General features: G+C 40.3%; 1 protein-coding gene across 1 annotated transcript in view; it reads left to right on the plus strand.

Moving 5' to 3' along the window:
• The first annotated feature begins 4576 nt into the window (after positions 1-4576).
• TMEM255B (transmembrane protein 255B) overlaps positions 4577-12796 on the plus strand; it is a 132646-nt gene continuing 124426 nt past the window's right edge. Inside the window, exon 1 of the mRNA XM_043996095.1 lies at positions 4577-4704. Coding sequence (XP_043852030.1) covers positions 4650-4704 — 55 coding nt within the window. The 5' untranslated portion in view covers positions 4577-4649. The remainder of the gene's footprint in view (positions 4705-12796) is intronic.

Raw genomic sequence — 12796 nt, forward strand, 5'->3', positions numbered from 1 at the left:
GGAAGTCTTTTCTCAGATGATTCTTGGGATGTCCTCTGGGTGTAGTTGTGGAATGAAAGTCTTTTCAGGTGTTTCAAATGTGTAGATGCTGGTAATCAGCCAGGAAAATTTCCTACAAAATTGAGCTTAACACAACTTTAAATAGCTTTGCCAATAATCAAATCAAATAATGAGTGTTCTTAAAAACATGTCTAAGGAAATTCAGAATCTTTTAGAGATTTTACAATTATTGTCCAGTTGCTACACATGAAACATATAATAAAAACAAAAATTGAAACATTCTCTAAAACTTAATATTACTACATTCCTCTAAAACTTAATGTTACTACAGTCCCCCCTGTGGAGGGTAAATTGAGAAGACAATTGTGACATTAATTTAAATTGTGTGTAAGGACTGCCTCTGCTCCAGAACTATCAAAATCTTCCACACTCAGTTTGAGAAGAGGTCATGGTTGAAGCAGGCTTGTGGTGGAGGACTTGAGGAAGAACCAGACCAGGCTGGAACTCTAGGCTAGATAGGCCTTTTCTTAACTCCACGTGTTTTTTTTCCCAATACCTAGTATGCTTTAATAAATGCTTAATGCCCAAAGACTGGTACTAAAGCTAATTTAAGGTGACCATACATTTATATTTTAAACATTATTATACTCCCCTATTGTTTTCATAGAATGAGTTGATGAGTTCAGTAATAAAAATGTACATAATATATCTTAAATTACTATCATTTGCATGTCTTTTTGTGTAGTAATAGTATATTTGAGTTTATAGTGTAAGATAGTGTCCATTATTGAGTCATGTTGCTGATCTTGGAATCTGGAAGACCGGGGTTCATCTTCTGCCTCAAATATTAGCTATGTTTCCTTAAAAAGCAAGGTTACTTAGGCTCTGAATTTATTTCCTCCTGTATAAAGGAGAGATTAAAAAAGAGTATCTGGGGCAGCTAGGTGGCGCAGTGGTTAAAGCACCGGCCCTGGATTCAGGAGTACCTGAGTTCAAATCCGGCCTCAGACACTTGACACACTTACTAGCTGTGTGACCCTGGACAAATCACTTAACCCCCACTGACTGAAAAAAAAAAAATGAGTGTCAACTCTCCAGTTTTGTTCTGGGGATCAAATTAAATAATGCACAATATGATTTGCAAACCTCCAATGCTTCATAATCATGAGCTGTTTCATGTCAGACTGTTTGTGACTTCATGTTCTGATCAAAGGCACAGTTAGAAGCAATCCACTGGTTATTTTACTAGAGATAAGCTGTTTTGTTCCATATTGTTGAGATGTTGTAATTCTTTTTTTTTTTTTTTTTGGTGAGGCAATTGGGGTTAAGTGACTTGCCCAGGGTCACACAGCTAGTAAGTGTTAAGTGTCTGAGGCCGGATTTGAACTCAGGTCCTCCTGAATCCAGGGCCGGTGCTATATCCACTGCACCACCTAGCTGCCCCTAGATGTTGTAATTCTTGATGCTGGCAACTTAAAGAATGGTATGTCTAGGTTTAGGGAGTCCAATCATTGTAGGAACAACACTGGGTCTGGGTGAATGGCTTCTCAAATCGTTTGCTGAAGATGCAATCCTGCTAATAAAAGGTGTATATTCAAAATAAAACAAAATAAACCTAGAAAGAAGGTCCCAGACAGATGGAAAAAAAAACTACTTGTAAAGATTTCTATAGAAAATTCTTTTATCTGTGACAATGGAACTACCACATCTGGACTCCAATATCATAGTCCCTAATATGCTTACTATATAAGAAAGTAGAAATGACCCTAAGGAAGACAAAGGTGGGAAGAAGAGTTAGACTAATCTAAGTATGGATAGAGAAGGACTATACTGGAGGTTACATAAGTTTGAGGGCAATTAGGAATTGATTTTCAATACATCCAAAAGAAAGGGAGTATAAGAAACACCTGGGAAAAAATCTTGGACCATATTTTATATTTATCTATTTGTCCATTGGTCCATCCATCCATCTGTCCATCTATCCCCACTCATACATATAAGCACACATATATGTGTGTGTATAAATGTAATACTAGATATGTATAGATAAATGCACATATATTGTACATATATGTGTGTATATACCTATGTGCATGCATGTGTGTGTGTGCACTGCTGTACTAAGGGGAGACTGAAGTTTTGGAGATAGATGATGATGATGTTCCTTAAAGCCTGGTCAAGAAAGGCTTGAGTGATGACTGAGACATGGGAGGGGAAGAATTTCTTTCATCGTGAGAACTTTCTGATTCTTTTTTGTATGACCAGGACAAAAAAGGACTTAAGTTAGTTTAGATTAGGGGTTCTTAACATTTTTTTTTTTGTATCATGGATCCCTTCGAAGGTTTTTTTTTGTTGTTTTTAGTGAGGCAATTGGGGTTAAGTGACTTGCCCAGGGTCACACAGCCAGTAAGTGTTAAGTGTCTGAGGGCGGATTTGAACTCAGGTACTCCTGAATCCAGGGCCGGTGCTCTATCCACTGAGCCATCTAGCTGCCCCTGAAGGTTTTTAAATGCATAAAATAAATGACAAGTATCATTAAGGAAACTAGATTGAAAAGTAGTTTCAAAATATTAAAAAAAAAAAAGTCCACAGTCTTCAAGAACTCTTGGTCTAGATAGTGAAGTAAGGATCCCTGATCCTTTAGGTATCATATAGGATGAAAAAGTTACAAGAATTGCTTGAATTTATCAGTCTACTTCTACTCTTTAACTAGACATATTTCTTCCTTGTTCAAAGGATGGCGGGCTCTCTAATAAGAGATATTTTCTTCTCACTAGATTGCTAAATACTCAGCTTTTCAATGGACATTTCAACTGCCTGATGTGCTTTTTGTTTTTGTTTTTTGCAGGGCAATGAGGGTTAAGTGACATGCCCAAGGTCACAAGCTAGTAAATGTCAAGTGTTTAAGGCCAGATTTGAACTCACGTCCTCCTGAATCCAGGGCTGGTTCTTTATCCACTGTGCCAACTAGCTGCCCTGCCTGATGTGCTTTTGCTGGAGGAAAATGAGATTCTGAAAATACTCTGTTTAACATATTACTCTAAATTAATATTTTATTAATAATTTACATTTCTAGCACTTTATTTATAAAATTGTAAGGTAGGTACTCAATCAACAAGCATTTAAGCATTTCCTATGTGCCAAGCACTGCAAATACAAAGGTCAGATGATTCCTGATCTCAAAGACTTTACATACTATTCTTATTTTTTAAAGTAGGAGATTAAGACAGTGAGGGTGAGTTGCTCAGTCACACATCTAAGTATACAAATTGCAACTGAAATTCAAGTTTTCTGACTCCAAGAGGAATACTCTTTCTAACACTTCCTAGAGAAAATAGGAGTCCTCACCTCTATGTTTAAAAAATGACTCATAAATTGCTTTCAAGTTTGCAAAATACATAATTTTATTTGTTCCTCACAAGCACCTTGTATGGGAGGTACTGATAATCAATTCTTTGTGACCCCTTTTGGGATTTTCTTGGCAAAGATATTGGAGTGATTTGTCATTTCCTTTTCCAGCTCATTTTACAGATGAGGAACCGAGGCAAAGAGGGCTAAGTGACTTGTCCAGGGTCACACAGCTACTGTCGGAAGCCAGATTTGAACTCAGGAAGATGTCTTCTCAGCACTCTATCCACTGTGCCATCTAGCTGCCTTAAGGTAGATGCTACTGACATTATTATTCACATTTTATAGCTGAAGAACCTGAGACTCTGAGGAATGTTATTTGCCCACAGTTACGGAGCTAGTGTATGTGACAGGCAAGATTTCTAGCTAGTGGGCCAGGCCACCTTTCATATTTTCTTACTGTAGCTGCCATACACCTTTATCTTATCCTAGTTCCTATTTCCTCCCGTCCTTCCCCCCACCCCTTACTTTCCTCTTCCTCCATCAAATCTCCCAGTGATTTTACTCTGGGAGATTCTGTCTTTTACACGGCCCTCCATAAATGACCACAATCTGGATCTCCTGGAGGGCTGGAGGGTCTCGATGTGGCTGGCTTTGGGTGCTGGCATACTGTGGGGAGCTATGTGAGCGCTGGTTGGGCTCCCTTCGCATAGTGGGTGTACGCCGGGAATGAAGTTCAGAGTTACCGCGGCCATCAAAGAAGACTTACTCTTCTCTTTCCTTGGGCTTTCCTGCATCCCAAACAGACTGAGAGGAGAGCAGAACAGGGCTCCCTTTGCGGGGTGGAGGGCAAAATGAATGGGAAGGGAAGTGGTGGGGAGGAGAAGTAGAGGATGGTTAAGAAGTGGTCAAATCCCCGCGCTGGGAGCACAGCACAGCCTCACGTTTCCTTCCTTCCTCTGCCTTCCCTCCTCCCTAGGGGCTTCTGCAGCAGCAGCAGCAGCAAGTAGAGGGGAGGGGACGGAAGAGAGAGGGAGGGGAGGGGAGCCCGGGGGCAGAGCAGAGGATAAATGCAGCCGCAGAAGGCGGCAGAGGCGAAGCGGAGGCGCCCTTCGGGCGAGCGCTGAAAGCCCTCCCTCCCAGCCTCGGAAGGGAGTTAGTCACCGGCGGCTACAGGTCCCGGCAGCCCAGTTCTGGAGAGCGGCTCCAGAGCGCGCCGACCTCCCGGCCCGGGGTAAGAGAAGCCAGCGCCGCGGGCTGGGGCTCCGGGCGCCTCTGGAGCCCAGGAGGCCAGGTGGAGGATGCAGTCCCCTCCTCCTCCCGTGCCTGGTCCTTTGGCTCTGCTGGACGCTGCAGGTAAACCAAGAGTCTGGGTCCGCCCGCTTCCCAGCGCCGCTCCCGGGTGCGCCGCTCCGGGGAGGTCCGGCGGCCGCTGTTCTCAGAGCATCTTTTGACGCCTCGCCTTTAACGGGGATTCAGTCGCCCTGTGGGCTCTTACGGGATGGGATGTAGGTACCGCGGCAGGGGGTGGGCGCAAGGGCAATGGCAATGGGGATGCCTTCTTAGCCAAATCCTTGATCTTTTGCTAAGAGAAACACCTTTACAGGGGGGAAGCTCCAGAGAAATGTTTCGAGTTAACTCTTGGGCTGCATTTCTTTTCTTCCCCCCTCTCCCGCTTTTGGGCGAGGCAATGAGGGTTAAGTGACTTGCCCAGGGTCACACAGCTCGTAAGTGTCAAGTGTCTGAGTTCGGATTTGAACTCGGGTCCTCCTGAGTCCAGGGCAGGTGCTTTATCCACTGCACCACCTAGCTGTCCCCTTGGGCTGCATTTCTTGCAGCCATATAGGTTTTTGCCAGTCCTTTCTTACCTCCTTTTCTTGTTTTATCACTGCTCCTGTCCTCATAGACGGCTTCAGCAGTTAACTTAAAACTTTTTGATCTGAGGACCCCTTTGTCCTCTTAAAAATTATTGAGGACCCCCTCCCCACTTTTGCTTATGTGGGTTATAATCTATCGATATTTACTGCATTAGAAATTTAAACTTTTGGTATTATTATGAAAATAGTTTTGACAGCGAAGACCCTCTGAAAGAGTTTCGGGGGACCCTGGGTCCTTGGAGAACACTTTGAGAACCACTGGCCTACTTCATACTCTCCCAAAGTGGAAACTCTTATTAGTAAGGGTGATGGTGGTGGTGCATTTTTACCAATATCTCAGGACCCTGTTAATACCTCTGGACTGTGAATCCAGGATTTACTGGGGAAAAGTAAGTTACCAGGTAACTGTTTCTGGTTGGTTGAAGAGACCAGGGAGCTTCCTTTTCCTTTTCCATATCCAATCTAGAATGAATCACCTCCTCTCCTAATCACTTTATCCAGACCACACACTTTCGCCTCATCAGCTGCATTTCTCTTTTCATTTGTGCAAATGATCATCAACTATGTTGGAGCCTAAACCCAGGAAGCTTTTTGTGTCTTAAGGAGCTTTAGGGGGGAGGGTTTTTAACCTGCCTGGGATATTTGGGAAATGTACAAATAATACTTGGGTGTGTTTTCCTTAAGGCAAGAGAGAATGAAACAGCACATTAAGGCGTAAAAACGCATTCCTTAGTAATCCTGGAACAAAGAAAATAATTTCTTGTCCTGCCCTGTTAAAATTTGCCATTTTGAACAGCATATTCAAATGTTTAACCATGGACAAACGAGGTGGGAAAATGCATTTAGTTTGGTGTAGAAAGTGTGGATTTTTTTCTATTTATGATTTAGAATTTTTAAAAAATCATGGAAACTTTTTTTTTTTTGGTTGGTTACTTGCCCAGGGTCACACAGCTAGTAGTGTTATGTGTCTGAGGCTGGATTTTAACTCAGGTCCTCCTGAATTTGGGGCTGGTGCTTCATCCACTGCACCCAAGAAAACTAATTTTTCAAGAAGTACCAATAACTAATTTCCAGCTTTTAAAGCAAGATGTTAAATGTATGGCCATCAGAAACTTATTGTCATAGTCGCATTAGTTAGTAGTAGTATTGTCATAGTAGCATTAGTTATATTAATACATTGGGGATAAAATGGTCTTGTTGGTTAATAAGAGAAAACTCCTTTTAATATAATTTTCCTAAAATGAAACCAATTACTAGCCCTCACTTAACTTCTCTAAACCTCACTTTTCTTGGCTTTAAAATGGGGACAGGGGCTGTGTGAGGACCAAAGCAGATACTGTGGGTAAAAAGGTTTTGTAAGCTGTGAAGTGCTATGCAGTAATTAGCTACTATTATTGGCCAGGATACCAAGGCTTTTAAAAAAGTGCTAGCCACCTAAAGTTTTTAAAATAGAAAAATTAATATGGGGGGGGGAAGATCCAGAGCATATTATCCAGACATGAACTATAATTTTGCTTGGGGGAGACCTCGGTTATCCAGGAAATAAAGGACTAAATGAACTTTCCTTTTATTTTGGAGAAATTTAGGCTCTGATAGTTCTGAAACTTTTAGCCCATGATAGCCCTGACTGCCCTCAGGAAATCCCCTTCCCATGTGCCAGATCATCCTTCTATTTTGTGTGTGTGTGTGTGGGGGGGCAATTGGGGTTAAGTGACTTGCCCAGGGTCACACAGCTAAGAAGTGTGTCTGAGGCCATATTTAAACTCAGGTCCTCCTGAATCCAGGGTTGGTGCTCTACCTACTGCATCACCTAGCTGCCCCCATCCTTCTATAATTTAAGAAGATGAGTCTGGAAAAAAAAAAGGAGAGTGATAGATACACCTTGTCTTTCTTTCAGTTATTTTAGAAATGATCAGCCTTGGGGCAGCTAGGTGGTGCAGTGGATAGAGCACTGGCCCTGGAGTCAGGAGGACCTGAGTTCAAATCCCACCTCAGACACTTAACACTTAATAGCTGTATGACCCTGGGCAAGTCACTTAACCCCAATTGCCTCACCAAAAAAAAAAAAGAAAAAGAAAAAGAAAAAGAAATGATCAGACTTTCAAGTGAGTCATGGCCTACCCAAAGTTGGGACTGGATAGGAGAGAAATCTGATGGCTAAAATAGGAAGGAGCAAAGTGATACTGGTTAGCAAGGTGGGACACATTCAGGTGCAGAGAGCTAGGAAGAGAGGTGATAGTCTTGTATTAATGGCCAGTGTCAGAACTCCCTCCCCACAATATTAAATTTGAAAAACTTTGGCTAAATGTGAGTCCTGCCCTTGTTTTATGGTAGTTCAGTTTAAGCCTTGATAATGAAACAAACATGAAAAGGGGAATTGATTAGAATTTTATTTTTACTCTGCTGGTGACATTTTTTAAAGAATATATTCAAGAATATGGTAATATATAATATGTTATATAATAATATATAAAAAATAATATTCTAGTTACACAGGTCTTTAAAATTAGCAGTATCAGACTTGAAGTAATTATCTAGTTCATTCCAGGTTACTTTCCCCAATTCTCAGCCACTTTCCTATTACCAAATAAAAATTCATGACTTATTATAATTATCAAGCTTTCCTGTTTTTTATTCCTGGGCTGATATAGGATTATAGGTTTTAAACTGAAAGAAACCATACAGATTATCTAGTCTAACTCTTATATTTGACTGAAGAGGATATCCATTTGACTGAAGAGTCCATCCAGAGAAATGACTTGATCAAGATCACATAGGTGACCTGAGCAGAACTAGAATTTAAACCCAGGTCCTGTGACTGAATTCATATCCGGCATTCTTTCTATTGCACTGTGCTGTCTCTCTTTCTGAAATCTTTTCATTTTTATAGACAATTTATGGCCTCTTTTTAAAAAATGAATATGTGTGTGATTATCTCTGTTGTTCCTGGTATTAACATGTTACAATTTGAGTCATTTAGAATCAGATTCTTAAAGCTGTTCTTCCTTCAACTGTTCCCTCACCTCAGACTAGCTGTCTGACCCTGGGCAAGCCACTTAACTCTAATTGCCTCAAGCATCCAGGGCCATCTCCAGTTGTCCTGATATATATCTTGCCACTGGACCCAGGAGGCCCTGAAAGAGAGAGTGAGATTGGTGACTTTTCACAGCCCTCCCTCACTTAAATCCAATTCACTTCAAATCATGACATCACCTCCTAATGTCATAATCCTCTTCGAGAATGAGGGACAAACAACAACAATAATTCAATAGCCCTTGAAATAACCTTAGAATCTTGATCAGAGCAACTGGCAAAAATGGTACGTCGCACCTCCTGTTTTTCATTACATAGCAATGTTGAAGAAAACAGTCGGATTAAAGAAGGAATGATAATAACAAAGCAATATTGGGGTTGATTTATAAGAACCTTGAGATTTTTCCAAAAACAATGGAGAGGAGTCCATATCATTTTAATCAGTGACTACCAAGTCAGTAAATTATCTATTTTGCAAGGGTTGCACAAACTCTGAAATTATAGTGGTATTACACAATATGACTTACTTTAGGTCAACCATTCATCAAAGAAATTTTCATTAAAGTGCAACCACATTATTAGATACCTGTTTTAAGAAACAGAATGCTCATGGGGTGCTACTAGCACAATTTCACTACATTAGGAGGAGACAAGACTTTTTTTTGGTTTGAAACAAGGCATTTGCAACTAGACAGTTGGGTTCAGTACAATGCCTATGACAGGCATTTCATCAGAATGAAAGTATCAGACTTGAATCTGTTAAGGTTCTATTAACCTCTGTTAGGTCACTCTACCAGGGTCAATATAGCTAAATGAATGTTTGATGCAGGATCGATCCAAGCTCAGGTCTTCCTGACTCCAACTCTAGCACTCAATCCACTATCCCAAGCTGCCTCAATCTTAATACCCATAGATTACTTATTAATCTATCCCCAATACATCCTCTCCTCACCCTGCCCAGTATGGAAAGAAATTGACAAAATAATGTCTGATATACATCTTTCAGAAATTTAGTCTCATTGAAGTTGGGAGCCTATCTTAATCTGATATTGTTAATATAGCACATTTTATAATCAAATGGCTGGAAAGGGAACTGATGAAAAAATAGACAAGGAAGAGTCACAATAAAAGGCATAGGAATGAGGTAAAAACCTTGATTGAAATCAATATGATATCCTTAAAAGGGGGAAAGAATAGAAGTGCTGGGGAAGACTATTCAGTGTGCCATTTACCGAGGTTTACTTGGTTGCTGGAAGTAGTACAGCAAGGTGACTTTAAAGTGTTATCAAATGGGAGAATGCATGTAGTGAGTTTTGCAAAACTTAAATTGCTAGATAAATGCTAGGTATTATTATTAGTAATGATGATAACAAACTGTTATAATAAGGGGAGAGGAAGTGAAGGTAGTGTACAACTAGGCATTTGTATATGCTCACGTCTTAAACCTATCACAACCAATTTGTGAACAGCACAAGAAAGTCAGTCATTATTTTATAGTGACATCTCTTGTTTGAACATTCCCTTCCCCTGCAAAGTTTTACTTGGTTCGATTAGCCAAATTATTTACCATGCTTGCTCAGAATAGAGTAAATGGAGTGGGTGGAGCTGATAAAATTTGTTAAGTGATTGAATATATGGAATAAGGGAGAACGAGTTTGTAAATGGTGGGACTAGAAGGAAGTTGGAGACTTTAAGAGAAATAGGCAGATTAGAAAGAGTTAGGTTTGGGAAGTAACAGGTAACATTCTAAACACTGAAATTAGAAAGTAGCAAGAGGAAACTGCTTCAGAGAAAATGACTAGGTTTGCAATAAATTGAGATAGATTAATCATTTGCAGTTTGTGGAATTTATTTTCAAGGGCCTTTCTAATTTTGATTCCAAAGTCCAAGCAGTAGTAATTCTGGACATATAAATAATGAATATTATTACACACACGCACATGCACACGCACACACACACACATCCCTCTACCATTAGTGTGGTGCAGACTCAGTCTGAGGTTTGAAGTTTGTATAATGTCCTCCTTGGCTGTCTTCTGAAAACGAAGGAGGGAAAGAAACAAGAATTTATCAAGGACCTACAGACACAGTGCTGAATGTGTTATAAATATTATTTCATTTTATCCTCCCAGCAACCCTGGGAGGTAGGTGCTGTTAGTACCCCCATTTTACAGTTGAGGAAACCAAGGCTGACAGAGTAAGTGATCTACATAGGGTCACCTAACTAGCCCGGTGCTCTATTCATTGCACTTATCTAGCTGCCTTCGGCTTTCTTTGAGGAGACCACTTTAAACTGTTCATGAGAATGTTTTACATACAGTGGGTACACATTGAAATGAAATGGGACTTAATGCTTTTGGTGACATGGGGCTTAGGATAAGTCAGAAGAAGTTTCTCCTGTGTCAAAGATGACCAGACATATTGAGGAATCAAGGGACTATGTAAAGTTCAGATTAACCAACTAGATATCAGGACAGACACACCTAAGAAGTAAGGGGAGATAAAATTCTATAACAGGAAAGGCAGTTAGGCATGGCTGCTACCTGACCAGAGCTAGGAGACAGAGATAACTCCAGAGGTCAAGACCATCATTCAAAAAAAAAAAAGCCCCCTGACTCTCTGGACTATGACAAATATCCAAGCTTTCCCCACCCCAGTCTAAAAAGGAACTCTATCCTCTATAAAAGCTTTTGCCTTTCTTCTGTTCTGGGAGGAGGATGTTTCCAAGCCACTCTTTCCCTAGGGTGAAGTTTTTGATTTACCCCTTGATCACTTTCTCTAGCGCCAAATTAAAGACCACTTTAATTCTAATTGGACTGTGTGAGAGACTGTAATTCTTTATAAAGGAATACCTAAGGACCACCCCCCATTCTCCTCCCTCCCCCATGACAATGGTTTAGTGGTTTCCAAATTATCTGCTAATAGCTATGGATTAGGTAGTTTATGGGCTCTAAGAGGTCCTCTAGCTTTAAATCTCTTTTCCTATAATCCTAGAATTCCTAAAGTCCCTTGAATTTCTACCATTGTTCTTCATGGAAAATCAAATTTGTATTTTTCCTTGAAATTGTGAGAAAATAATAATTATTAATGGATTTCTTGGGGGACCCAGAGATCACTTTCTCAGTCTTTTCTCCCCACCACCCTCATTCCAGAAAGCTCTCCTAGAGAAACTTTACCAGATTTCATCTGGGACAAACCCAAGGGAACAAAAGGAATTGAAATAGATTATTTTGTCCAGATCAGTGAAAGACTTGATGGGATTAAACCAAATTTAGATAATGGACTTTAGCTTAAGCAACTTTTTCATTCTTTTCCCAGATGTCATCTCTAGAATTCATTTTAATGTAAACCATCTTCAAATCATATCAACCAATGGAATTGAATGATGCTAACCAATTAGCTTTTAGCAATTAGCCCCTATCAAAAAAGGACAAAAACCCTTGAAAGACAGCCATGAAAGGGCCTTTAGGACAACATGGGTCTTTGTGGGGTCTTCTAGGTCTTCTAGGTTTTGGGGGGGCTTTTAACCTGCTCATGCTAACTGACATGCTGAAGCTCTCTCCCTGCTTTCTCTACCATGTGGCCTGAGACCATGAGAAGTTAGGGAGACATGTGGTCAATCCTCTATTGGTATAATATTGATAAATTAATAATATGCCTACCCAAAACATATATATATATATATTCTAAACTTTTTTTTGAAATATTTAATAGTCTCTTCCTATGCTTTTCTGAATTATTCATATTATACTTTTTTAGAGTATAGGAATATTCCATTATATTCATGGACCTCAGGCTGCTACTGCCATTATTATTATTACTACTACTACCACCTAGCATTTATATAGTTCTTTCAAATTAGCAAAATATTTTACGTACGCTAAGTCATTTGATCCTCACAACAGCCTGTGATACTTACTGGTTCTGTTATCATCATCATTTTATAGTAAGGCAAGTGAAGCCCACTTCTGTTACAGTTCTATTAACTTCTGTTAGGTCACTCCACCAGGGTCAATATAGATAAATGAGTGTTTGATGCAGGATCCAAGCTCAGGTCCAAGTCCAAGCACTCAAGTCCAGCACTCAACCCACTATCCCTAGTTGTCTCAGTCTTAATACCCATAGATTACTTATAAATCTATCCCCAGTATATCCTCTCCCCACCCTGCCCAGTATTATCCCCAGTAGCTTTAAGGTTTACTCTTTGTCAAGGTATAGTCACATTTATAGATTAGTCCAAGATCAAATTATTCAATTCACTTCAGTCCAGTCTCTCATCCATGTACACTACTTTTTTTTTGTGAGGCAATTGGGGTTAAGTGACTTGCCCAGGGTCACAACAGCTAGTGTGAAGTGTCTGAGGCCGGATTTGAACTCAGGTCCTCCTGAATCCAGGGCCAGTGCTCTATCCACTGCGCCACCTAGCTGCCCCTACACTATTCACCTATTAAACTGGGCTCTGTCTGTCACCTAACTTGGCTGTAATTTGGGAGAAGCAAAACCTAGGGTGGTTGGCATTGGGTAGTAGAAAACAGCCT

The sequence above is a fragment of the Dromiciops gliroides genome, chromosome 3 (assembly GCF_019393635.1).
Source record: "Dromiciops gliroides isolate mDroGli1 chromosome 3, mDroGli1.pri, whole genome shotgun sequence".
Taxonomy (NCBI): Eukaryota; Metazoa; Chordata; class Mammalia; order Microbiotheria; family Microbiotheriidae; genus Dromiciops; species Dromiciops gliroides.